Genomic DNA, 26,580 nt, shown 5'->3' with positions numbered 1-26,580 from the left:
AGCAGTGATAAGAGCAAACAAGCGCAGACTTTATCCCTTGTAAATGGATTTGTGACTGCAACCCTGAGATCTCAGGGCTGATTTCTAACATTCAGTAAATGACTAGTTCACAGAGTGTTCAGTGAGCAAAATGCAGGCTGCTCACAAGCACCTTGAATGATCGCTCAGCAGAAAATTAACTCTGTCTTTCAGCAAGCCTCCCTCCCTGGCCTGTGCCAAGTATCAGATCTCAATCAAGAAGTACAAGGGATGGAGCATCTGTGGTAGGGAATCTTTGTGGAGCTCTGTCTGTCTGAGTGGATCAGTCTTGGGTTCCCAGCCATACACACCAACTGCATTACAGACACTGCCATATTGACAGCGGCAGCAGTGCTGAAAGCTGGGAGGACTCCAAGGCTGCACAGAGCAGCTCTGTGTCAAGTCCAATCCTTTCTGCTTCCCTGCTTCACACTTAACAGCATCCTCTCCGAATTACGTGCACACACATACAGAAGCACCAACATGCTTCTTTACTTGGAACTGCTCCTGGACATGGGAGTATGTTTCCTAAGAGAATAATTATGAAATTGTAATAAGGTGCATTAAAGGGGAAACTCTTCCCCTTGATTCCTTCTTGTACTCTGCCACTCTCCGCCTCCCACATTGCTTAGCTGTTGTTTTTCATCCTGCCTGCCTGGAGGATTTGAGGAGAGAGTTGGGAGCACCCAGGCTGGGGCCAGGAGTCATCTAACAGTTGGAGGCATCTGTTCTGCTGCAGCAATCACAACACCCGAAAGCTGCAAACATGTCCAGGAGACACTTTTATCATTGACATGGGGGAGAATTTAAATAGCTGCCATTCTCTTAAGCTAAACCAGAGACGGAATTGTGGATCACACTTTATGTAACTCATTTTTATTTTTGAACATGGTCTTTTATTTTCAAGGGGAATTCAACTCGGTGGGTGTCTCCTATCTCCTGCCCTGTCTCATTAGCACATGAGATGAGGCTTCTTTTTATCAGTACCTCCCATCCAGTGTATCAGTTGCATGGTTTCCTCACCTACCCCTGAAACTCAAATTCTCCTTGTTCCACCTCTCAGGATTTCCTGTGTACCTGGGCTGATACAGAAGAGAATTTGAGATACAAGGTGAACAGAAACTTTAACTCCTTAAAAAAAAGTTTTGTGCTACATATGTGGGTGTTTAGTGATGATACTAGAGCTCCTTTTTGACAGGGGGAGCTGTTCTCTTGGTTGTGTCTCATGGGAAGACAGTCTGTAATTTGTTTTGCAGTTTAGGAACCTGTCAACATTAGTTGTAACTTCCTCTTGCCCAGACTGTCACCTTGTACTGGGCCAAGTATGTTTTTCTGCAGCCTGACACAGTGACCAGGGCATTGCATATTAGCTATCTGGTAGTAACAGTACTTTTAACTCTAACAGTTTTTTTCAGCCTTAATTGCAAACAGTGATGGAGAAAAGCAAACTATGGAGACAAATTAATTACTAATTTGAATAACCTTGGTTTTGGGCCCCATATTTATACCAGTCTGGCTTCTGGATAAATTTTGAATGATAGTGTGTCAGAGGGAGACCAAATGACACTTTGTGTCGTAAGAGGTTCCGCATGGTTTTTACATTAAATCATGGGTGGTTGTTCATTCCAGTCCCCCAGCACCAAAACAGAAGCTCCCTTGGGTCACAGCAGAAGCTGGACTGAGGCAAAGGCTCAAAGCCAGCACTTCAGTGCAAACCCTTATGCACCAGTCTCTCTGAGCAGTTCAGCTGTCTGTCTGTCCAGTTGTCCACTGGGAAGCAGTGACCACTGCAGGAGGCAGCCCTGTGTACTTGGTATTTTGCAGTCACAGAGCCTACAGTGCTTAGCTCCTTCCAGAGAAATCACAGAGGCAACAGGGTCTCATGAAAACATACCAAAGAATGACTTCAGCTGTGGGGATGTAGCTGTCAAACATTGCAGTTGTCTGGAGAAGCACTTTCTTGACGCTAGGGAAAAACCACTCTGTCTAGCAAGTCATGAAGCACAACCTCAAGTTGTTTCTTGCAGCACTGCTGAAAAAGAGAGACACTGGCACGGAACTAGTGAAGGTCACAAAGCGACAGCAAATACAATCCCACATACAATACAATACCAAACCCTTGTGGCATGGATCACTGTAAATACGACAAGGCCTTGGAGTCAGAAATGAAAAGTGGAAGCGACAGTGGGGGACTCAGCATGATGGCTAGTTAAGCATAAAATAATGGAGTCCCGGAGAGGCAAGCAGACCCTCAAGGAAGTAAAGCAAGAGTGAGAAGATAGGGTGAAGTCTGCTTAAATGTCAAGGTGAAGGAGATTATCTAAGGCTAACCACTGGGATGTCAGCCAAGCAAATAAACTAGATAGTGAAGATGCTCTCTGATGTGCCAGCCGCAGGCTGGCTGAGGTAAGGCCCACCGTTGTCTTCAAGAAGGGTGGTCAGCTACCTGCTGCAGGAGGAGCATCTCTGTGACTGGAGATGCAAAAGCCACACAGCTAGGGGCCAGAGCTGCCTTCCTGGGCCTCCTGGAAATCTCGGAAGTAAGGGCAGCCAGAATGGAAGGAACAGATTTCCTTGATTTTTATCCAGCAATTGGGTGGCAGTAGCTGGGACCAAGTGAAACCAGTGGTGGCGTTTGGTCTGGAAGAAGTTTTGGGGTAAAAACCACTCGAATGGCAATCAGTAGGGGCATGGATAAAATGCATGGAATAGGCAGGGAGGCAGTAAAAATAATAGGGTGAAAATAGGGTGAGGATTGTAGAGATAAGATTAATGTCCAGGCTGGTAAATTCCCTTCCACCCTGTCCAGTCACAGCCAACAATCCCAATGCTACGCATATTTACTGCTTGTGTGTTTGCCATTCGTAGGTCACGAGGAAATTTGCTTTTAAATATTTCTTAAAGAGATTTAAAATTTTGGATGAGATTCAAACCTAATATCAAAATGGGTTATTTTAATAAATGCTTTTAAACAGAAGCTACAGAGTAGTCAGAAACATGAGGGCCTTTTTGGAAGGAATTTGCTATAAACCTCTTCTCCTATCTCACAGAAGCTTTCTAAAATATTACCCTCTAAAACATAATTCTCTTTATCTGCAGTTTAATTACATTTCCCCTAGTGCCTGTGTCAACACAGTGCACTTATTTTGTTCCCAGTTAGCTCAAACCTGGCTGGGAAAATTAGAGAAGAAAATACTAATCTTCAGAGTCATTTGTGGGCTGCTCCAGAACCTTTTTCACCCCAAGAAATGAGTCTACTAACATATCAGAGTAATAGGGACTGGAGTTTCTGCCCAAACTGGTGATGGCGATGAGCTAGCAGTATGTAAAACTGGGATAAAAGCAGGAGACACAGTGCTTACGGTTTTGTTTTTTTTTTAATCCCATCCAGAGTTAGTCAATCAGAGGTTTTGAGTTGTTTCAGACGGAAGCAAAGTCCAGAGATCTGAATAACAGACCAGAATTATTCAAACTGGAGTTTTATTGACTGAACATTTTGTTGAGACCCCTTTTGTCCCCAGTATCTGGCTCCATGTGTGCTGGTGCGCATATGTGCGTGTGTGTGAGAGAGAACATGAATGAGATCTGTGGTATGTCCTGGAAGTATTACAAAAGTACAGTATCACTCGTGACACCCTGCAGTTGCCCAGAGAGAATGTGAAAGCGCGGAAACGCAGTAAGGCAAAAATGACATGTTAGAAGTTAAACCTTCAGTAATGTTATATTGAATTTGGCTTGGGTTTGGGGCAAGGGCTGAAGTTGATTGTTATTTAACTTGAACAAACCAGCCTGTTGTGTACCAGAGGCGTAAGATGAACCTCAACCTTTGACCTTGGCTGAGAGGAGATTGTATCAGCCCTTGCATTTCTTCAGCAGTTGTCTTCTGATAACTAGAGACACAATTAACCCGAATCAGGATGACCTGGGGTGTTGTGATGGGAGAACGAGAACAAGGCAAGTAATTTCCTTGCTAAGCTGTGCAGTGCAGGAGAGGATCCAAGCTGAAGAGCTGGGGTCATTCTCACAGTGCTACTAATCTTTGTATTTTCTTAATTTTTGTAGGACTGTCTTTCCCCAGGGATGTTGCCAAATGATAATGTGCTTTCTCAAGACATGCTTCCCATTAGTAGCACAAAGATATCAGGCCTGGCACTGTTTTAGTGGAAGAGAGGCAGGTGACTACAAGTTTTCAGAAAATAGGCAGGGGAAAGCAGTGAGAGAGAAGAGTAATGACTTGTTTAACTGCAGAGGACGTTTTAACCTTTTCTGAAGATCAGAGTCAAGATACAATAGGAGCTCAGAGGAAATGGGATAAAACTGGTTGGCACAGCTTTGCAGAAGAGTCAGTGTGGCAAAAGGGTCACCAACCATCACCGGTAGCTGGGAAGCAGAGGTCCCGCGTCACACGGCTTGTCCCCAGCCAGACTGGGGGCTGTGGCTGCAGCATGGCCTGAGGTTAGTGATGGAGACCCCATGGCTTGGACCCTTAGCGGGTCAGCCACCCACCTAAGTATCTGGTGCTTCTCTAGCCTCCGGTGAAATCCATGCGTCATGTTACTGATGGCTGAGCCAAGCCCAAAGCTGAAGGTCATGCTGCAGCCCCACCACGGCGGTGCATATGGAAGCCCCTCTACATCCTCTGCCAGTTCAGGACAGAGGTCTGGGTCCAGAGAGAAAAGGGAATCGGAGCCTGTATCGCAGGGCGAGCAAACTAGGGAAGGTTGCAGGGAACCTGCTGGGGGGCAGGGAGCAAGCAGGGCTGCAAACATCAAGTGAGAGACGGGGAGGCAGGTAAAAGGGGTTAGTCACATCGCTAACTCACCAGGTGGATTTTTTTTTCTTTTATCCCATGTCCTGCAATAAGGTGCCTCTCTTGCCTGTTAACGATTTTATTTGGCCCTGCCCTCACCGGGGCTCTTTAATTAAACTCCCCAGTCCCTTCTGTCTGTAGCAACTCTCCATGATCTGTGATCTGAGGACAGGAACCTTCCCTAAACCTTAGAGGAGTTGATCAAGATGATGCAGGCTGATGCTTTATTCCAGCGTACTGAGAGTGACAACAGCAAGTGCTTTTACAGGCATTTCCCTCTGCCTGCTCCCTGCCAGTGTCTGGCAGCCGCCGTCCGTGCTGAGCCGTAGCCCATCTCGAGCGGCTAGAGGCTGGGGGATTTGTGAGCAGGTTCGCACGGAGGTGGGTGCTGAGGGATGCAGTGAAACGTGCTGATCAGGTGGGCTCTTCGGCAGTGCCACCAATGAGCTGTGTGAGCCGGCTCCGCAGCGGAGCCAAGCCCCAGCCTGCCGGGTTAGGCTGCTTTAGTGCTTGCTGGATGTGACACAGAGCTGCTCTGAGCTGTGCTGCTGCCCGGGGAGAGGTGGGGAGGGGAGGTGTGTTGAAGTGACTTTCACCCTGTGCGGGGGGTTGTCTCTTAAGAGACTGCTCTGTTCTCTCCCCAGAGCCTCTCTGACTACACTGTTGGCAAAGACCCACCAGGAGAGAGGACAGGTCAAAGGCAGTGAGTATCTTTTCTCTGTGTCTGTCTGCAGTGCCTCTGTGTTCAGTTTATCTGGCTTTATTGCATGCAAATGGATGGTCTTAATTTCTTGAAGCTCCTTAGGTCTCTTGTGTTTTATACCTTTGGACTTGCTAATTTTTTTCTTGGGATGGCTTCTTTATCTTTGCTCAGGTGATCTCCTGGGGTGGTTTGATAATCTGAATGTCATAAGTGAAACATCCCCTCCCTTTCCTTCTCCCAGGGAGAAACCCCAAAACATATCCATGATGAGATTGGCAATTCTCCCTGACCAGGGGTTCTTTCGTAGGAGGGGGAGGTAGGATGAATGATGAAGTGTGAAGAAAAACCCTCACCGCAGACCCCTGCTGGAATGCCTTTACTGACCCACGGATTATATTTCTAAAGTCATAGCTGACTGGCTCTTTTTTGCAACCAAAGGGAGTACAGTGGGTATGTGAGCCCAGCAGTGGGACTGCCTTCACGGGAAGTGTGGGTCTCTGCATCCACGAAGTCGGACAGACTTTGGGACCACGGGGAAGTTCACTGCTGCTCAGTTGTGCAGGTTATTGTTGTGTGGGCTGGTGAGCGGGTGGGAGTGCAGACAAGCAGTGAGCGGTTTCGTAACGGTACCCCAAAGAGCAGGCTGCTAGAGGGGACTGTGAGGGACAGGGAACTCAGCAGGCGCCCAGCTCCGCTTCCTGTGGCCAGTGCAGTGCGGGCAGTGCGGCAATGGGAAAGAGGAGTAGGGGCTGCTGGACTCCAGGAGATCGTGTGCTGTGGCCTCACATGTGGGTGAGACTGTTAATGAGGAAATTTAAAGGGGCTTAAGGAATTACAAGGATTGATTTCAGTTAAAGCACAGCAAAGCAGCCGGTCAGGGTGGGGATTAAGGAAATGCACTCACTGGCATTTAGTGCAATCCCAGTTCCATTAATTTAGTTGGGAAGAGGCTTTGTGCATTTTTAATGCAGTCACGTTTTAAGACGGATATCGTGTTGGGCAGCCCAAGCTTTGGGACCTTCCCAGGACCAAGGAGAACAGGGACCTGGCTTCTCTGCACACAGCCTCTTCTCTCATTGGTTTCTTTGCCTCCTCTTCAATGTCCCCTCTGGACAAGAGGACATGGAGGTTATCTGGAACTTGGCTCTGTTTTGACAAGTAGGAAACATTTGTGCTGTGTTCACTATACAAACATCTTGATCCTGCTCTCTGTCCCATCAGCCTCCTGGCTAGTGGCCTTTGCCTTCGTTCTCTGATGTGAGATTAGTTCAACCAGTTGGCCGTGTGCCAAGGCCGATGGGGACCCTGACACCCCTATGTCCCTTCTTCCTTCCTTCCACCTTTCCAGACTGTAAGTCTCCGTTGTGACTTCCCACAGGTTCCCACCACCCAGAAGAAGAGGAAATGCTTTAAGTTATTTTTGTGTGAGTGTTTGAGCCTGTGATGGTGAAAGGACCAGCATCTGCAGACGCATGAAGTCCTCCTGTTATTTTATTTGCAGTGCCAGCTTTTCCATGATGCCTGGCCAGTAACATCAGCCATGACGTGGAGGGACAGGGACAAGAGGTAGTTTGATCTTCTTAGCGAGGGCAGTCCGGAACTTTGCCTATTGAGGAGAGACCTCCAGAGGTGTTGAATGATGAGTACGATAATGTCAACTCCTGCTGCTCTGTGGTGAGCTGTGACGCCAAAGTTAAATCACTTTAGACCTGCAGCTGGACTTAACCCACGGTCCTGGTCTTAGAAGGAAATGCTGTCTCTCCTGTATGATCATCCCTCAACTCTGAACGTCTTCTGTTGAAAAATTGACCTTCCACTCTAGGAGGAGAGGATCAAATGGGTTGAGAACAACTGGCCCTTCTTTTTTGCAGAGGATTCTTTGATATATTTTTAAGTGCCAGGACATGAAACAGTAAATCCCTCCTTCCCACACTCCTGTCTTCTGCAAACTGCCCTGACTGCTGTCCAAGCCAGCCAGTTAAACGGTTAACTATACCTGGATGCCTGAATGGCTGCCTTACTGATCCCGCGGAGGTAACTGAAAAGACATGATGCATTCCTCACCCCTGCCCATCCTGTTGCCATCTACCTTGTCCAGTGAGCCTTTAAGCTCACTGCAGTGTCCCCTCCTTCCTCCTGCCCTTGCCTTGCCTCTCCACCTCCCACAGACCCAGTTTCTTTTCCTTTCCTTCTCCTGTGTCCTGTCTTGGAAGTCATGACCTAGAGAGCAGTGTTTCATGAGAGACAAGCTCCTTTCTTATGCCGCAGCATCTCTGTCTCCCATATACTGTGATTCCCTGCTGCAGTCCCTTGATCTCAGACATCAGAGAGAAATCTGAGCAGCATTGCGGTAATGCATGTCACACCTCTTGCTGAGAAATTTGTGAGCTTGCTAGAACAAACAGTGCAGGGAGGATAAAGGTTGGGGGCTGGGGGCATTGGGAAAGGTACCAGAAAGATCATATAGTGTGAGGGTTTGAGTGGAGCAGGTCCAGCACGCTCAGCTAGGAAGATGACACTTTGCACGCAGTATTCTGCACTGATGTTTGAAGTTTATGTAGCATTTCATCCTGAGACCACTGGTTATGGGTCTATATTTTGAGCCTGTCCGACAATTTGTGCAACTAAAGATTTCAAGGTTTTGTGCCTTTTAAATGCTGTGAGCTGTCAGTGCTGCACCAGGGAGACACTCATTGCATTTAATTAACATTTAATTTGCTTTAAGATTACATGAAAATGTGCAATAATAGAAACTAGCTGAAGGGCGGGAGGAGAAGGGGGGAAACAGGCATGCCACAGATTGGCTCAGTGACTAGCACTGAAGTGTTCTGCAAGAATTACATATGGAAGGAAAAAATACTGTGCTTCCCTCTGCAGTTGTAGAAAGTATTTGCCGTCTGTTTGGCACCAGGGCTCAGAGAAGGGCTTCCTCTGGCTCAGAAGTGGGTCCAGCAGTTGAAAAGTGCAGACTTGGTTATTGAGTTCTCCCATGACCAGAAGAGCATGGCCCCCTTCAGTGTTGGGGGGAATCTAGTAGAAGCGATGCCCTCAGGCTGGAGAGGCAAATAACAGACTATGCCCTTCTTCTAGACACCATTTAAAGCCATTAACCAGCATCTATATGTTTTTGAGAGGAGACAATGCCAGTCCAGTCTAATACATGTGTGTGTTACATTTCCCTCTTCCTTTGTGTTTCCTCTCTTTCCAAGTCCTCCCAGTCCGACTGTTATGTAATGAATGATGCTGTGTATGCGTCGTCCGTCCCAGGAAGGGGCTGGCAAGGGCATGAGGGGCCTGCAGAGGACTGAAGGCTCTGGGGCTGTTTTAAAATTTAGAGGAAAAAGCAATAAAGCCATTTTCTGCATGGATAAACCTGTCATGAAAGAGACAATTCTAGTCTGCTTATGTAACCCTGAGTCTACAGAACCCGTCCAGGATCCCAGCTGGGCTCTCATGGCTCTGCAGCTCAGGCTCACATGTGCCGGTGCCTTGCTCCCTCTCCTCTTCCTCCAGCCCTTTCCTGTTCTCATGCACTGGTGTTTGTGCTGTTCTGGTGCTACTGGATCACGGTGACTGATTTCTGGTATTGTGGCCCTTTGCTATCCTCACACCCCTCCCCAGAGCAGAGCTTTCCAAGAAACCACCCCAAAGAGCAGCCTTTCAAACCTTGCCGCCAGTCAGACCAGTTGAATGACTGGTCTGGGTGAGCTTTTAGCTGCTCTGGGCTGTGTCCGTCCTTAGCGTCTGCTTAGCACTGCAGATGTTTCAGGGTCCCTGCCTCAGAAGAGGGAACCAGAGATGCAGGTTTGGTTAGGTGCAGAGCCACTGAGGTCTTTTTTTGTGACTCTGGCTAGATTTGTAATCATCATCTTCTTTGGTTTTCCCCTGCTCACACCCCTGCTCCCCCACATCGACCACAGGAACAGAGGGATGAGGACTCGCCTGGGCTGCCTGTCTCACAAATCAGACTCATATAATGATTTCACAGCTATTCTTCCGGACAAGCCCAACCGGGCTTTGAAGTGAGTATAGCTGCAGCATCCCACCCCATCCCTGTTTCTGTCCTTCCCTTTCCTGCCCACCTACCCCCTCTACTTCTATTATCTTCCTTTTATTGTACTTTGTAAAGGCTTTGAACCCCAGTTCTTGTAGCCACGAGGAAGGAGGAAAACACAACAAAACGGATACAGCAGCAACTTTCTTAGAAAATACTCGGATCATTGATATTAGTTCATCCCTGAGACAAGACATGCATACTGTCTCCACTGCTGCACATGGGACATGTCTGCACATATTTGAGGACAGTTACTCCTCTATAATAGCAAATCAAAGTCTGAGCAGTTGACTCTGTGTAGGAGGTGACCAGCAATTTCAGGTCATTGCCCTCCTTAGCTAAGTCTTATTATTAAACACTACCAATATGTCCTATATTCGTTCACACAACACTTAGGGAAGATACTTTAGACATTCCAGAGTCCTGATTTAAGATGAGGGGAATGGATTCATTTGATCACAAGTTGCTGCTTACATCTGAACTAAGCATCTAAACTTCCCCTTAAAGTCAGGAGAGAGAAATAAACACTTCTGCAGGGGTGGATTTCATTTCACTTAACTTTTGATATTTACAGTGTAAATGTCTGTGTCTGAACTTGTTCCCTGGGACGCTGTTTAGAATCAATGAAGAAAAATTGGCCCCTTTTAGGGTGATTCATCTGACCTATTTTACCCGCCTACTTGAGGATGAGGTGAACAGAACCCTTTGTATCTCCTCACTGACTCTAAAGGGAGCCCAGGGTGACTTGCTCACCTGGAGACCTCTACACTGTAGACATCCAGAGTTAGGTGAGAAGAATTCCAGTCTTGGTATCCCTGTCAAACAGCCCCAGAGGGGCCTGGCAGCTGTGGGTAGCCTGCAATTTGTTTGTCTCTTCCTTTCTTTCAGAAGACTATCAACAGAAGAGGCTACAAGATGGGCAGATTCTTTTGATGTCCTTTTGTCCCACAAATGTGAGTAGAGATCAGATTTTACCTTCTGTTTCCCACGGTCCAAATACTGATTGTAGCTAGGGCAAGCGAAGCATGCACTCCAGAGCGCAAGAATGGTCCCTTGGGACCCTCCATCATTGCTCTCACTCCCCACTAGGCAGCGGTCACAGTAATTTGCAGGAAGGTGTTGTCCTCTGGTTAGAAGGTGAGGAGAGAGCTGTGGGTTCCCTTACTAGCCTTGCTCTTGACTGACTGGGTGATTGCAACTGGTAAGTCGTATGAAATCACACCCTGGCCTTCTCCAAATCCTGTGGATGCACTGGACGCCTTGCTGCTGCGCAGAGGTTCTTCTAACTATTTTGTGACGCCAAGGCTGTATCCGCGTGTACCTTACTTTGGCAGATGCCCCTGGGTTTAGTCTTTTCCCAGAGCAAATGGCAGGCTCTCTGCTTGCTAAAGCTGCCTGGGTTTCGTGACACCAGCTTGTTCCTCAAGCCCTCTCCCTCCAGCTGCTCTTCTGAGCTGCCATGCAACTGCACGCTGCTACAGGGCAACAGTATACTGTAGGAAGCAGAGGAGGGTTTCCCCTGGGATACCGTTCATGCCACTCATCGCTCCACTGAAGTTATGCTGATGGGCATTAGTATTTTACCTTCACATTTGGAAAAGTTAGGTAAGTTAAAAAAAAAAAAAAATCCCATTCCTATTAATACAACCCCCTTGCAAAATATTCTAATTCAAGCCAACACAGCAGCTGAAATTTTCAAAGCCATCTAGTGAATCTGGCAGACTGTTCCTGTTAATTTTAGTGGAAAAGCTGGTAGGTAGTTCAGTAACCTTGAGCAACTTGCTCTGTAGCAGTCCTCACCAGAGAAACCACGCATGGTAGCACTTAGCAGGGTATAATTTGCAGTTACCAATGCAAACCTGAAAGTTTCACATCCAGAAACCCAATGCAAACATATAATCAGCACACTTTATTCTACTCAGTGGATCAGTTCTGTTAGAAAATACTATTTTGCTTTGCTAACATATTCATGTTGAGAAATTATAAACAAGATAGCAAAGTTCACAGTATAGATTCATTAATGTATTTCTATTACAGAATAAAACAGGAACAAGTCAAGGTTGGGGAGATGTCAGTGTGGGCGGTGAACTATTTTATTGCAATAAGGAACTGACTGACTTTCTTACCAGTTCAGGGTTTTCTGCACTTATTTTAAAATATAAGTGTTGAATTATATTATTATTTTAAATAAAATGTGATTTTCTTCCGTTTCTACTGAAAAGACAACAGTTTTGGCAGGGAATTAACTGACAACTTTAAACAGACTGGCTGTCCTAGGCAGAAAAAGCAAGGTATAATTTTAGCAGCAGTATTTTGTTGAGATCATTGCTCTTGCAGCTAGTGTAAAAAAAAAAAAAAAAAAAAAAGTTTTTTCAGGGTACAGTTAAGAGGGAACATTTCTTTTGTCAAAATTCAAAATGAGAAGGGAAAAATGCACCAAAGTCACTAGGGTGCCTGGGGGATGGGAAGCGGAAGTAGACAGGGCATTCACATCAGCGTTACAGTTCTCCTTCTAAACTTGAGCCCCTATTCCTCCACCAGTGTAAAAGTCAAAATTTTCCTTATTGGGTACAGATTGCAGCAAAAGTGCTTCAGTTATAAAAGCCAGTGAAGTTGCACATCTAGGTACTGAAACGATACAGATTGTTCCTCTTCAGCTGACTGCTGTGAATGATATATCAAACCTTAGTACAATTATTTCATCCAACAGCCACCACAAGAATATTTGTTTTATTAATAAATTAGCCCTATAGAGTGATAGGTGAAATATCAATATTTTTCTTGCCTCTAGAAAGGGAAGTAATTCTGATAACTCTCTGGCACCTGATGAAAAATACTCAGTTCCTAATAGCAACAGAGATGATTTTTAAAATTTAAATTAATCTTTTTTTAACGGCAGTCATGGTGACATTATCTGGTGATTAGTGACAAAAACTTGTTGTTTAATAAACCACTTTCTAAAGGAATAAATCACATCTGCTCTGCACCTGAAGTTTCTGGAATTGCTAGTTTGACAGTCAAAGCCTGCATTTGGTAATAGTGATGCGCATACAAACAGCTCTGTTCAAACAGACGGTGTTATTTTAATTAATTGGTTTAAAGGACATAAGAGCATATATATACATAAAAGGAATTATCTTGTGAAATTGTTATGTATACTTGCATCCAAAATACAGAGGAGTTGCCAAAGACCTGTTATGAAAGCAGAACGAAACATATCTTTTTTTCTTGCTATTAGGAACATGTGCTAATGAATGTGTACTTAAGTTAGGCAGGTAAAGGAGCCTTGTGCCTTACCTAACCAAAATTTCAGAGTAAGAAGAGCAGTGCCTGGCTTGCCTTCACCTGCCAGTACTGAAAGCTGCCAGCTAATGTCCTATATCTAGGACAGGATAGAACCATATCAGTGTAATTTCTCTGTGACTTCATAGGTGACCAATATTAGCCAGGGAAATTTTCAATTCATGCTTGGGGGCACAGACTAAGCACCAGCTGGGCTTAGGGAGAATTTCCCCTGTGGCTGATAACATTAGCAGGTAGAGCGTTTCTACTTGACACATCTGTCATAAACTCCTCCTTCACTAGATGGACAGTTTTCACCTGTTTTGGAAGGGAGATTGCTATGCTGATTTCAGGGAGTTAAGAGTCTGGCACAGTCTGTCGCAGTCAATGTTACAGTGTTTTTTTTTTCCCCCCCTTCCGTCAATCCATTATTTGGAAAAAACAAAGTGCAAAAGTAGGACTCAGGAGCTGGCTCTGGCAGCCAGAAATGGGCACAAATTCCCCAGTTCCCTGTGGGGAATACTGCAAGGGATTGGACAGATGCAAAAAAGAGCTCCAAGGAGCAAGAAGGTGGATCAGAGCTTCCTAAAAGGCTCTCTGAAGTGCCAAGGTGTGCAGGCTGCTCTGGTACATGAAGGTTCACACCGCTGCAGTAGTCTTTGAGAAAGACAAACGGGTTTTACTCTTCCAGTTCTTATTTTCATGAGTCTCCAAAAGGACTCCAAATGGAGGTGATCTGATCAGGTACTATGCATCGTACATACTCTATGGACAGTGTTAACTTGCTCATTTTTGTCAAATATCCTGTGAAGTGTGCTGGCCCTGTGATCCTATTGCTTTAATGAATGAACTTGATAGTAAAGTTTGATCCTGACATGCTACTTTCTGGTAGCATCTTGTGTGGAGTATTGAAAAACCCTGGGTTTTGAAGCAGCCTTATGTCTCCAGAGATTCTCAGGCTGGGCAGTGCTTTTCTGTGTAAAGAGAGTGATCTAATTCAAATTTCTTAGTATCCAGATAAGACTCCTGTACAGCAGGCACCTTTCTTTCGTACTAGCACTGGGATTTCAGCATCCCTGAGTCTAACCCTGTTAGAGTAACTAATGTAGAATTGTAGGATGCAGTTCATCTCAGCTTCATTGATGGTCTCAGATGAGCAGGTCAATACAATGAAATCCTCTTTGTTTTTGCTAATGGGTGAAGCAAATCAACTTGAAACCATAGGGTCAGCCAGTCAGTCCCCATTCTGCAGCAGGAGCTTTGCTGGAGCTGATTGTGAGAGACACGTCTCAGCACAGCGCAGCAGTGTTCCCTTGGGTCAGGGATTCTGAGCATGGCAAGCAGCAGGAGAAAGGAGTTCGATCCCACCTCACAGCAGGGAATTGAGAAAGCAAGAGACAGGATCGTGTGTGGCATGCTTTCTTGGGTGCTCAGGGAGCAAAAGAAGTGGTTTTAACATGCTAGTTTTTGGCATCTTTTCCCATTTTGTGCCACTGCAGATTAGCAGTGGCTCCCAGGGGACTGGAGCTCAGTGTGGTCTGTAGAGCGTGTGCACATGCGTGTGAGTAATAGAGGAGTAATGCCCCTTCTGTACCCGTGCCCAGGAGGTGCAGTCTGGCCAGCCAGATGGAGATTCCTTTTGACAGGCTGCTAGAGGGAAATACAGGCAATGGCATGTCTCATTCTGCATCCCTCGCGGGGCTGGACATATGGCTTGTCATTTGTCCAGAATCCAGCAGGACAGTCTGTCCTCAGTCCTTAGTCAGTTTTCAGTGAAGCATCAGATGCGGAAAACCTTTGCGCTGAATTTCCGTTTTTGTCTTGGGTTATTTTTCCCCTCCACTGTCTTTTGCGATCTCTGTACTCTTCTGCCCAAATTTTATTGTCCTCCTCCTCTCTCTGTTGTCTACACACTGCTCATCTTCCCACACAGCACAGGAATATCCCATCCTACTCCTGATTCTTTCTAAGCCAGAACAGCATTAGCATTAGCATTGTGCTAGTGACAGGCAGCTAACATTCACCAAAGCAATGTTAAGCAGCAGTGAAAGCATATACATATGCTCTACAGAGCATTGTGGCCTTGTCTCTTCAGCTCTGGACCCAGTATGCTCCATACAGCTCATCCATTCATCTGCTAGCCACAAGGAGTCTATCTTTATTTCCTGCATAAAGTGCTGATTGCCCTGATGGCGTGAAATGTATGCATTAAATAAATGTTTGTTGATAGCTTTCTCACTCTGACATTGTCTAGGTGCTTGGTTATTAAACTATCTGCCTGAATGATTTAAACTAATCTGTCCTTCCTTGTTTTGCTGAGGTCTGTCTTAGTTAAAACCTGTGTTGCACTTGCCAGTTAAGTCCCTTCTTCCACAGCCTTTCTTGCTGTAAAGGATCAACTCTCCCTGGCCTAAATGACAGCATTTGAACTGGATGTCAGGAGCATCTGAATCCTGATCCTTATGTAGTCACTGATCTGCTTGACAGTTTATAAAACACAAATTCTAGTATTTGTCTTATTCACAGGTGAGATGTAGGATTATACCTGTACAGTGCACTGCAAGATCTTGTGATGGGGTTATTGAGAAATACTTGTACAATCCTTCCCAGCAATCCTCTTGTGCATTCCCTTGGTTTGTTTGAATGGGCAGCAGGGCATGGTCCTTTTGAGGCTTATATTAACGCTGCAAAAGTAAAAGGCAAATATTTCCTGCTCCTCTAACAGGTTGTGATGTTCCCACTCAGTAGAAGAGCTCTATTTTTTTGCCTTCCTCCTATCTGCTCCATCAGTAGTGATTTACTCCTTTGGCTTAAAGCAAGGCTCACAACTCTGGCATCAAATTCCTGATTAAGTGACCAATAGCTTTTTTAAAGGCCATGCATCTAAAGCAGTACATCTCTGTTTTCTTGAATGGTCATGCCTTTAGGCTATGTATTTTGGGGATATTCTGTGCTGCAACATCTGAAGACTTCTAGTCCTGCTTTTCATTTCTGTGCTTTCTCTGTAACACATCCCTTTGGAACCACACTTCTCGGATGCTCCGTGTATCTTCCAAGATATTTCAGGAGGCTGACACAGTAGAAGATGTCTTCTGTTCATATCTCGTTGCAACCCAGTGCTAGTTGCCCCATGTTGCAAAAAAGCTGTCCTTTTGGGTGAGGTGAACTTTGAAACGTTTATCCTGATCATTCATGATTGATTCTCCCTTGATAGTCCTCGTGTGTACGAGGAGATTAAAGTCAACATCCAGGTCAAATTCCAGCTCAGATGCTGGCAGTCCTCATATCTACCTGCCCTCCCGACCTTTCAATTGGATTTGTCATTGTTCCATGATAAACTGATGGGCAGCACAGTGTGGCCCTGATTTACTGCCACGCGGTCATCTGGTCTCCCTTCTCTGAGGCTGAACTCCGGCTGCCCAGGCACAGCTGTAAATGCTGGCAGGCAGTCAAAGGCTAAAGGCGCATCTGTGGAGAGCAAGGCAGCCTCGAGTCAAGAATGACCTCTCCTGTGTCCCAGGCCTTCTCTGCAAGGTCCTCTCAGATCTGGCCTGATCACTTCCAGCCCCCAAAGGCTATGAGGAGGGCAGGACAGGAATGTATAAAGAAGTGGAGCACAGCCAAATACTATTATTTATCTATCATCTATCTAAACTTACTTCAAAATAAGCAGCTGATTGATGTGAGAGCTGGAGGCAGATCATGTGGAGACCTCCTGGCCTCAGCTGCTGTGACTGCTCTGGGCTGCTCTCTGGGGCAGGGATGAAGCAAAGGCCTTTCTCACCTCATCAATCATGAAGTCCATTTCTTCTAGCAGATACTACTTTTTGTAGATACTATATTTGCCATGCAAAGCTGCTATTTCTGGCAAGTGTTCCTCTGTCAGTGCTGGAGCTCTGGGGCTGTCATAGAGGAAAGGGGAGAAAAAGGTCAGGACAGAGAAAGGGAGGCAAGACCTCTGCAGGGACATGCAGCAGAGATTTTATGGTCATAATAGTGTATTTGGGTGCTAGAGTATGTAACATCAAACATCCCAGGAGCTGATGATATATAAAATGGCACACATCTTGGGGAATCACTGTTTTTTTCATTTTCATACTTTTTTCCTTCTGAAATCTGTCAGTTCACCATGATGTCCCTCCCTTTCCTTCCTGTAAAGACTCCTGGGTCTATTCTCAAGTCCTCCTCTTGCTTCCATGCATGCCCTGTGAATTTGATAGGCATTACATAGTGGAGGGGACACAGGTTTTGCAATATCTTTGTATCTCCTGGATTTTGGGAAGAGTAGCAGACCTAAAATGTTCCTCTCTTCCACCATATTTATGTACCCATGGAGATGCTCAAAACAGCCAGGGACAGCATGCTGCACTGCTGGAGGTGCCTTTGGTACTCTCTGCTCTGTAGGCTTGTGCAGGGCTTATAGCCCCAGTCTTGAATTTACAATTTGCACTGTTAACTGCTCTTCGGTGCTCATGGGCAAGAGCCCTGGCTTTGCCCTGCCCACAGTAGCAGTCAGAAACCCTGATCATCCCTTCTACAGATGCATTAATAAGTGTTAGGATGAGCTGGTGTGGTACAGCTCTTTCTTGTCCTCCTGGGGCTGGCAGGAAGAAGCAAGTGTAGCTGAGGCAGGGGCATGCCCATTTTGGTTACTGGCTGCTGTACCACAGCAGCTCTTTGCAATGCAATGTGTTGATGAGCAGTTAGCATTGCAGAGCCCATCAGTGAACTGAATCTGTGAAGGAACATTGAGAAACCTAAATGGGAGCGTTTTAGCCCATCAGTTGGTCCCACCCGGCCTAATATCTTTCCTACCTCTCCCTTTGAAAATTTGGACTGCCGGACATCTCCACTGACTTATGCTCAGAAACAGCATTGTCAGTTGTTGTTCCTGTACCTGGGGAAATTTCTCTGGCCTGAGGCTCAAGACTTAGAACTGAAAAATATCCTCATGTCCTAAAATATCATCAGAATCAAAAGAGGAGCAGGAATAAGATCAGGACACAGAGGGAAGAAGATACATATCTTGTATGTGTGGGGGTGGCTATACATGCACACACTGCTAGCGGGCACAGTCCCCAGTGGTTACTCCTGTGCTTTTCAGTGGGATAGTTAGTGTTTCTTCCTTTCACGGACTGCTGGAGTTTGAGCAGCTGTATCAATGGCTGAACTTTGGCTGCAGAGGGGCAGAGCAAAGAGTCCCCCAGATTGCTCTCCTGTCTCTGCCGGTGGCAGTAACAGAGGCCTGGGGAGGAGGAAGAGATCCCGGGCAGGCTAGAACAAGCTTTTCTCTGTATATCCTCCTGGCATCCAAACCATGGTGCAGAGATTTCCTGAGCCAGGTGTTGCATCCAGACCACCACGTTCAAAAGCTGCGTGCAGACCTTTCTGCTGTGAATGTGGAATAGCCCCCAGCCCCTTGCAGCACTGCAGGAGGAATTTAAGTCCTATCAACCCTCCTCAGCCTTTGTCCATCTCTGCTGCGCACACACACACACACACGTGCGCTTGCTCCTCTCATCTTTTCAGTGTGAGTGACCTTGCTGAGTGCCTTCCCAGTTGCATAAGTATTTTTAGAGACTAACTTGGAAATGGCTAATGCTGAATCAGGAGGTTTCCATGTCATGAACTACAAATACTCAGACCCTATAGAAAAAACTAGGAAAAGTTAGAAACATGTTACTGGAAATAAATTAAGAGCTAAATTCATCCCTATGGTAAGGGAGGGAGAAAGGGCGTGTGTAAAACCTTCAGCTCTGTCAACTCTGCTTGTGCTATTCAGGGAAAGGAAATAAAAAACAATAGCTGTGTCCATAAATATGCCTAGACAGAGGTTTAGGAACACATAGATTTCCTAGCAATTTTTCCATATTTCTAATCTGCCCTGGCTGACTCAGATTATGTTACTGAAATGTCACAATTACTAAGCATTAACAAGCGATAAGAAGACTTTTACCACTAACTAGACAAGCAGTAATTATGCCGTGTCCTTTCCCTCTCCCCTTTATTGTAGCTGTAACAGTTAGACTAAGATCCTTCCTGTGTATAAATAACAACTAAAATTACGTCACAAGGCAGTAAAGCAAGGTGACAGAAAGCTTAAGAGACAAGTCTACAGATGCTATGTTTTATTAAAGTTTTCTCTTAATGACAACTGGGACATTACAAAGCGGGGCATTAACAAGCACAAGATGGTGTAGCAAAGAGAACATATTATTGAAGCTTGGTGTTTTCAAGAGGAACTTTTCAAAGGTTAGATAACGCAATCCCAAAGAAGCTTTTTCCTATGTTAGCTGGCAAAACACTCACTGTCGTTAAAAACAACAGCAAATAATGTTTGGTGCCTCTCCATTGGCTTCATGGCAGCTCACAAGACTCCAGCTAATGTAACTGTGCAAGTTACGGACAAGTCCCGAGATTGCAGACTGTGCTATCTATCACGGAGCTTGTGAGAAGACTCAAGTGGCCTTTGGTAGGCGGGCTGGATGGAGGGGTACCTGTTAAACAGACTGCTTCCTGCCCTTTCTGTCCTCCCCCTGTAACTATCCAGTGTCTCCCTGGCAGATGGGCTGGCTGCTTTCCGTGCTTTCCTGAAAACGGAGTTCAGCGAGGAGAACCTGGAGTTCTGGCTTGCCTGTGAGGACTTCAAGAAGACCCGGTCAGCGACCAAACTGGCGTCCAAGGCCCAGCGAATCTTTGAGGAGTTCATTGATGTGCAGGCTCCTCGAGAGGTTGGTAGGCAAACGCCCCAGGGAAGCAGAGCATCCTTCTGGTGCAGGAAACAGGCCCATCTACCCCTAACTGGAACCTGGGAGTGGGGGGGTTGTGTGGCAGCTCTCCCTTGCCTCCTAGAGGTGATGGTGAGAAGCCGGTAAGGAGGAGAACGCTTCCTGTTACAGGAATGCCGGTCCTGTCTGCTGCAGCTGTCTCTGCTTGCAGTGACTCATCCCCTAGTTAGGGCAACTACTTTGATGATACTTAGTTAGTCATAGCCAGCGAGTTCACTGGCGACTGCAGCCTACATCTCCTAACCTCCACCAGCTTCATAGTAGTATTTCACCTTGATCCTCTCATCTACTATCAATCCCCAAGCAGGTTACTGGGCTCATTTCTCACAGGACATTTTGTATAAGAACATCCCACGAATGACTAACTTGTTGACTCTCCAGGGAAGAGTGTTTATCTGCTGACTAACACTGAACTCAATTAAACCTCCTAAAAGATGCAAGCAATAACTCAGAGCTGAACAAAAAGTGCACTCACAACTTGAAGCCTGGAATTGTTAAGTCCTCTTTACAGCACTGACAGGCTGATGCTATTGTCAGATCCTGTGTCGTGATGTTGAGTTGTGTTACCACATTAATAATGCAACCAGGAGGGCGCTCGGTGGCTTTCCTCTTTACACCTACTCTCCCGCAGTGATAGTCCAGCTAGATAGCATGGGTGCTTATCACGATACAGGTGCCTGTAAGGGGATCCCTGTAAGAGGACTGTCTTTACTGTTTGAACTAGCGAGGCTTCTGCAGGGCCAGCGCAAGTACCCAGATTTACACCCACTGTTGTGGGCATCTCAGGTCATAGCTTGATCCCCAGAGCCCTTAGTGCCCATCTTGTCGTTATTTGTGAATGCTGGATGAGATTTTCAGAACTGCAGGACAGAATCTGGCCTGGATTAGAAATGTGAGCGCAGGTTGGATGGGGTCTTTCCTAAAATTGGGTCCTATTGTCAAAATTTTTGCATGCTAGAATATGAAATGACCTGTAAGTGACACAGAAAGCTAATCTATATTGCCATCATCTGAGTTAAGGCAAACAGCTTTACTTTCTAGACTGCTTTAAATTTGGATGCTGGGGTAATAATGACAAATAACATCCTTTCAGCCAGGTTTTAAACAATAGCCCTAACAAATGCTGGCTGTTTGCTAGGGAAGGAAAAGGGAAAATTTGTGGTGTTGGCTTTGCAAACAAACTGCAGTCATAACATGAGGGCTGTTTATTTTTTAATGTCCCTGCATAAGTTATTGTAACATGAATCTGTTATGGGAAAAATCAAACAATTTATTTTATACCAACATAGTTTAAAAACATTTAATAAGAAGTTACTTATAGTTTAAACACTGCTAAAAGTTCATCCACCCTTAACTGGGCATGTATTGAAGAAAAAAAGTATAGCTGCATCTTGGTCAACAGGAGAAAGGTATGTTATGGCAGAGTTAGCATTTTTAGAAGATTTGCTACATAAATCCATGCTAAGAGCCTGAATAAAAGTAACTTGATTTCAGGAGTGGTCAGACCAGTATAAATCTAGTTCAGCTTTTGCAAATTTGGGCCAGGATTTATAACTCTGGATCACTAAGACCCACAGAGTTTGGGGCACTGTTTTACATGTGGATGAGGATAGGCACTTGGTTGTTCTGTTGCTTTTACAGCTATAGCTGAGATGAAATATGCTGTTTTAAGCAGACAAGCCAGTCGCTCAGTACCACATTCTCTTCTGCTACTTTCCCCAGGTGAACATAGACTTCCAGACACGGGAGTTGACAAGAAGAAATATGCAGGAGCCCTCTCTCTCTTGCTTTGACCAAGCCCAGGGGAAGGTGCACAGCCTGATGGAGAAAGACTCTTACCCCAGGTTCCTGAGATCTAAAATTTACACAGACCTGCTATCTCAAACCCAGAGGAGGCTCAGTTAGAGCAGTGACGGGGCCCTCAGAAACCATGTGCTTCCCACAACAGCAAAAGCCCATGTCTAAATGTGAAACTTCATTGGTGTTAAAAGCAGTGGGAATAAGAAGAGAGGGAGGAGTGGAGAAGTGGGTTTTCCAGAGTGTGATCCAAGTGCAGTATTAGGACTCTCTGTCTGAGTTTCTGTGCTTTTTTTGGTTAGTGGTAGCACCTTGCAGTTGTTGCCTCTCTCTGGCCCAAAAGCATATTCTTTGTAGTCACTGGGTCATCTTTTGGAAAGGCAGGTTTCCATGAAAATTACTACACTGGTTTTTGTGTAAATAATGTCACTCTACCCCTACATCCTTCCAGACATCTCACTGGCTCTCACCTATCCCCTATGTTTGGAGGGGCCTTAAGGGCAATTCTGAAACTTGTGTAGCCAAGTACGATCTGAAGCACTGACACTCACCCTTGATGCTGGGGTCTGGATCCTGGACTGTGAGGAGTTGGAAAAGGGAGGCAGAGAGAAGGCAAAGGCAGATGATTCATGCTGATTCCCAGGGTGGAGACCATCAGTGGACTCAGCTCACCTTTCCATTTTGGTTGCACACCTTATGACACCAGCTGCTACCCTCTCAACAGACCCTCCACACCTTTGACATGCTTTTCTTCCAGGGATGGAGACTAAATGTTACTTTGGTATGACTGTCAGGGAGCTGAGTTTTTCTCTTGAGAAGGTAATCGAAAAGCTCTTGCTAGACCTAGTCAGGCAAGTCTTCTGGTACAAATGATTGTTTTTCATTAATGTTATTTATTTGTACTGTAGTTCAGCCGCAGGACCCCACATGGGTTCAAGCTTCGTTGTGCTAGGCACTGTACCAAAACCTAACACAAAGAGGCTCCTGACCACCAAAGACATTACCAGGCTCAGTGATTTCTTGGGAAGAAACTGCCAGCTTTCGGGAAAGAGTCAAGAGAAGGAATGTCCTATCTGTCCTGTGCTGAGGTGCAAGAAGAGCACAAGACCTGTCTGCTACGTCAGATACCATTTTTCATATAGTACCTGACCAGCACATGGCAGGGAGAGGTAACATGAAAATCACAATTATATTTTTGTTATTTACTGTTTATTGACTGTTGTTGTTACCTACCGATTGCCCACTGTGTATTCAATACCGTGTAAAGAAATACTAAAGACAAAGACCCTGCTACATGGTGCTTGCTTAAAAACAGGACACAGGGAAGCATGCAGCGGGCAGGATGGGAGTCCGGGCGTGAAGTGGTATGCGAAGCGTATGTTGGCCCTATTCCCATAGCCTGAATAACTTGGCTGCAGGAGAAGACTGTGTGCAGATGTCAGTTGTGTAACAGCACCTCTGTGCTGTGCAATAATACTTACTATTTGAAGGTCCAATTTCCACGGCATTGCTTTTCCAGTTTATCAGCTGCCAGATTCTTGCCATATTTTCTAGAGGAGAAACAGATAGCCTATATGTGAATTTAAGCCTACAGACCAGAGGTCTATTTTCCTAGTTTTATGAAGGCCTGGGAAATGATTCCATGGATTTTTTCCTTCTTTCCTCTCAATCGTCTATGGATCACAGGCTGTAAACCACTGCTCTAGTTTATAATGGTGGGTTTGGTACACCAGAAAGCTGGTGATAAAGTTCCAATGTAATGTGGTGTAAACTGGGTAGACTGAATTCTAAAACTAAGCATAATGACAAAATGCAAAAAGCCTGCTTGGATATTAAAAGCTGCTGTTCACGCATTAAGTAGGAAAAGGTTTTGAGGCCTGTTGTAAGGATGCTGTGCAGGAAATTAGGACATATTTACTTAGGATCATGATAGGATGGTGAGCATGTTTGTTTTTACTCTGGACATGTATTCCTGTGGTCTCTTAAGACATTAAAGCCTAAATATGGTGCAGAAGCAAAATTTATGTTCAGAAGGGAAACCTTCTTTTCAGTACCTGTCTGGGCAGCTCTAGAATTCTGCAGTTATTCTGTAGATGAAGATCATCTCAAGTTAACTTTCACTGAGGACTAGTCAAAAAGAGCAGTGTGCTCTGTGGCCTGTGAGACAGTGTTCCTGGTGTCTTCTATCCCTGAAAGGTAATCTGAGAAACAAGGCCACAGCACAGGGGGGCGAGACACGTGCTATACTGCAGCCATGCTCAGGCTCAGCGGTGCAAGCCCTCTGACTTCTGAGACTGCTGAGGTACATGGGGTCTACAGAGCCATGAGGATGTATCCGGAGAGGCAAAACTCAAGGCCTGGACTTCATGGTGCACATTTCACTGGGGCAGCTGCTTGCAAACTTCTTTGCTGCCTGTTTGAAAGTGGAGGAATGAGCAAGGTTTACAGTGAAAGATGGTCACTTGAAAATGCCAGATATTTTGCTGTGATTCATCCAAAGAGGCTGCATCATCCATTCACTGAATGGCTCAACTGGCCATGAGGTTAGTTGTACATGGGCCCGTAGCTTTATGGCAAACAAGGCACCTGGCAAACACAGTCTAGGGGGGCAGTTGTCTGGGAAAACTTGTACAATGCCCTGGAAGGAGTCAAAGACAGCAGCAAATGATAGAATCATGTATCCAGCGACTGTCCCTGGTGGCATCTGTGCTACACCACATGGAAGAGTGTCACATCACATGTAGAGCCCCCTCCTGCTATAGGTGAAAGGGAAAGAGGAGGGCAAATCACCCCACACTGCAGTGAAACACTCATTACTTGCCCTGTAAGGGAGGATGCAAAGCCACTGACTGTGAGGAAGGGCTAGAAGAGTTCCCCTTTCCAGGAAATGCTGCATCCTCTGGACCTGCATTAGGCAGGCCAGACTGGGAGAGAGAAAGGGGACTCGGAGGGGTACAGGTTGCTTTGGCTGAAATAGTTTGCCTCGAAATGACCTGTGGTGTCAGACTTATGTGCAATGCTGCTGTGACTGCAAAATGGCACTTCATCCAGTGATCCAGCTGCTGCAGTGTGGCAGCTCTGCTTCCCAGAGCTATGGTGTGAAACAGGCTGGGTTGCAAGGGATGAAGCGAGGCCACCTTGTCTGGCCCTCTTCTCTGTTCTGGGCTCCTCTGGACTGCACATGCAAAAAATATCCCCCGGTACTGCCCTGGATGTGAAAGAAGGCACTAGCAGGCTTATGCTGTGATTGTTTTTTAAAGAGAAGGAAGAGGGTCATGTTAACTGCCTGGTGTATTGCCTTGTATTTCTCTTAAACCCAATTAAAACACCATCTGAGTTGGTTTGGATGATGTCTACCTCTGGTGCCAAGTGACACATCCCAGATGAGGCTTTTCCGCAAAGTGCTCTACAGTCACCCGTTGGACAGCGTTGCTGTGAGGGTCACAGGGACAACCAGGCAGTGAAGAAACAGCAGAAAAAGATGTTTTCGTGTAGGAATGAGGACAAGAAATTCAGAAGCAAGGACAATTCCCAGGTTTCCCTGATGGCTACAAAGGTTGATCCTGTTCAAAGTGTGACTCCAGAAAGCCTAGTAGATAACGTCTCTCAGCAACCTGCAGAATCGGTGCTGGTGTCCTTTCAGTTCTGGTCAGAATTCATCAAAAAACTTCAAAGTAGCCAATACCCTGTAAAAACCAAATCCCTTCTTTCCTACATTGGTCTGGGCTACCGCCTTGAGCAGGTGCATTTGGAGACAATATTGCTGCAACTGCAACAAGAGCTGTATTCATGCAGGCTGATGTAGGATAAGTGTTTTGCCCCGTATATTGGTGCCAGATAATATCCTTCATAAGAAACATCCTAGAACATACAATAGAGTGAAACTTACTGTCTGAGGGATATGACTCTATCACTGTTATTTTTGTTGCTGCTCTTAAATTTTGTCTCTCTAGCAGGAAAGTAGCCTAGTTATTTAAAGTATTTTATTTTAAAACAAGAAATTGGCACCAGCTGCTTCTTTTGTGCCAAATGTCAGTCTGAAGGGTATTAAAATAGGCAACTTCTATCTCTTCCCCTTAAACCAGGGGCTGATTAAGGAAATAATGACTGAGCCAAACTTCAGAAAGCACTGTGTGATGACTAATCCTCATCGAGAACAAATATCCTTTCCTTGATTCATCTCTTACTGATGTGAAAGGGATATTCATAACTTACAAATCCCATTTCCTCCCTCCACAAGCGCTTACCTCCAAAAATTTGCTCCTGTTTCAAGTAATGTCAGAGAGCGCTATCATAAGAAAAGAGAAAAATCATTTCAGTTAGCTCTTTTTATTCTGTGTGTTCGCTGACATGTACCCAGTCGTCTCTAAAGTCCCTTGACAGCAAAAGGGAAGAAGAGCTTACAATTGCATTTTCCTATTCTGTGAACTTCAGAACCTGTGAAGTCCAGAAGCAGATGCAGAACCTGAAGCTGCTTTGAACTTCTTGCTCCTGCTTTGCCCTTTCAGTCACATTTGGGATTATTCTCATCACTTTTATTGTACTTGTTAATGTACTGATGGGTCCCTGCTCTCCATGCTGAGAAAGTGTGAAGGGCAAAGTCCTGCTAGTCTAAGCGTGGGAGGGAAATGGGTATGTGTGTGTGTGTGAGAGAGAGAGAGTGCATGTGAGTTCATATATGTGTTATTTAGTCTTTCCCACTACAGAAACTTTTCTGGGATATAGATGTGCATGTTAGACTAGGAGAATTATGCATAAATGGCATAAAATGAGATATTAGCTAGTATTGTCTTTGCATTGTGTGTAAGTTTGACTAGTAGTAAGAGATGTAAAACTCTGCTAGACTTCCAATTACCCATAAGAGCACATGTATCAAACAACCGAATATTCACTGGTAGACACTAAACCAAAATGTTTACAGCATTCAGAGCAATAGGAAAGCATACCTCGTGCCAGTCCTGGAGTGCCTCACTTGTCAGTGCAAACTCTCCCCTCCCTTTGGCCTCTCACTTCTCCCTCTAAGCCTCTCTCTTGCTCTCTGTCCTGTCCCTGTGCACTCCCCTCCTCTTCCTTATCCTCACCTCGTTGAAGCACTCCTGTCCATGCCAAACCTTCCTGTCTGCCAGCG

The 26,580-nt window shown here is 45.5% G+C and overlaps 1 protein-coding gene across 3 annotated transcripts in view; it reads left to right on the top strand.

Moving 5' to 3' along the window:
* The window catches only part of LOC106494067 (regulator of G-protein signaling 8), a 43,738-nt gene extending 18,176 nt beyond the window's left edge, over nucleotides 1-25,562 (top strand). The window contains exons 1-6 of one of the 3 annotated variants that reach the window (XR_010884829.1): nucleotides 7,117-7,565; nucleotides 9,452-9,553; nucleotides 10,474-10,538; nucleotides 19,432-19,598; nucleotides 21,378-22,621; nucleotides 25,538-25,562. Coding sequence is in view for 2 of the 3 variants with exons in the window: in XM_067300622.1 (XP_067156723.1) it covers nucleotides 5,473-5,531; nucleotides 9,452-9,553; nucleotides 10,474-10,538; nucleotides 19,432-19,598; nucleotides 21,378-21,560 (576 nt within the window). In the remaining variant the exon portion in view is untranslated. Of the gene's footprint in view, nucleotides 1-5,472; nucleotides 5,532-7,116; nucleotides 7,566-9,451; nucleotides 9,554-10,473; nucleotides 10,539-19,431; nucleotides 19,599-21,377; nucleotides 22,746-25,537 lie in introns of those variants that run through there. The other 2 variants (XM_067300622.1, XM_067300621.1) reach the window with 2 other exon arrangements.
* The last annotated feature ends 1,018 nt before the right edge of the window (nucleotides 25,563-26,580 follow it).

Source organism: Apteryx mantelli, chromosome 8, assembly GCF_036417845.1.
Source record: "Apteryx mantelli isolate bAptMan1 chromosome 8, bAptMan1.hap1, whole genome shotgun sequence".
Lineage (NCBI taxonomy): Eukaryota > Metazoa > Chordata > Aves > Apterygiformes > Apterygidae > Apteryx > Apteryx mantelli.
This window is presented reverse-complemented; position numbering and strand designations above follow the sequence as displayed.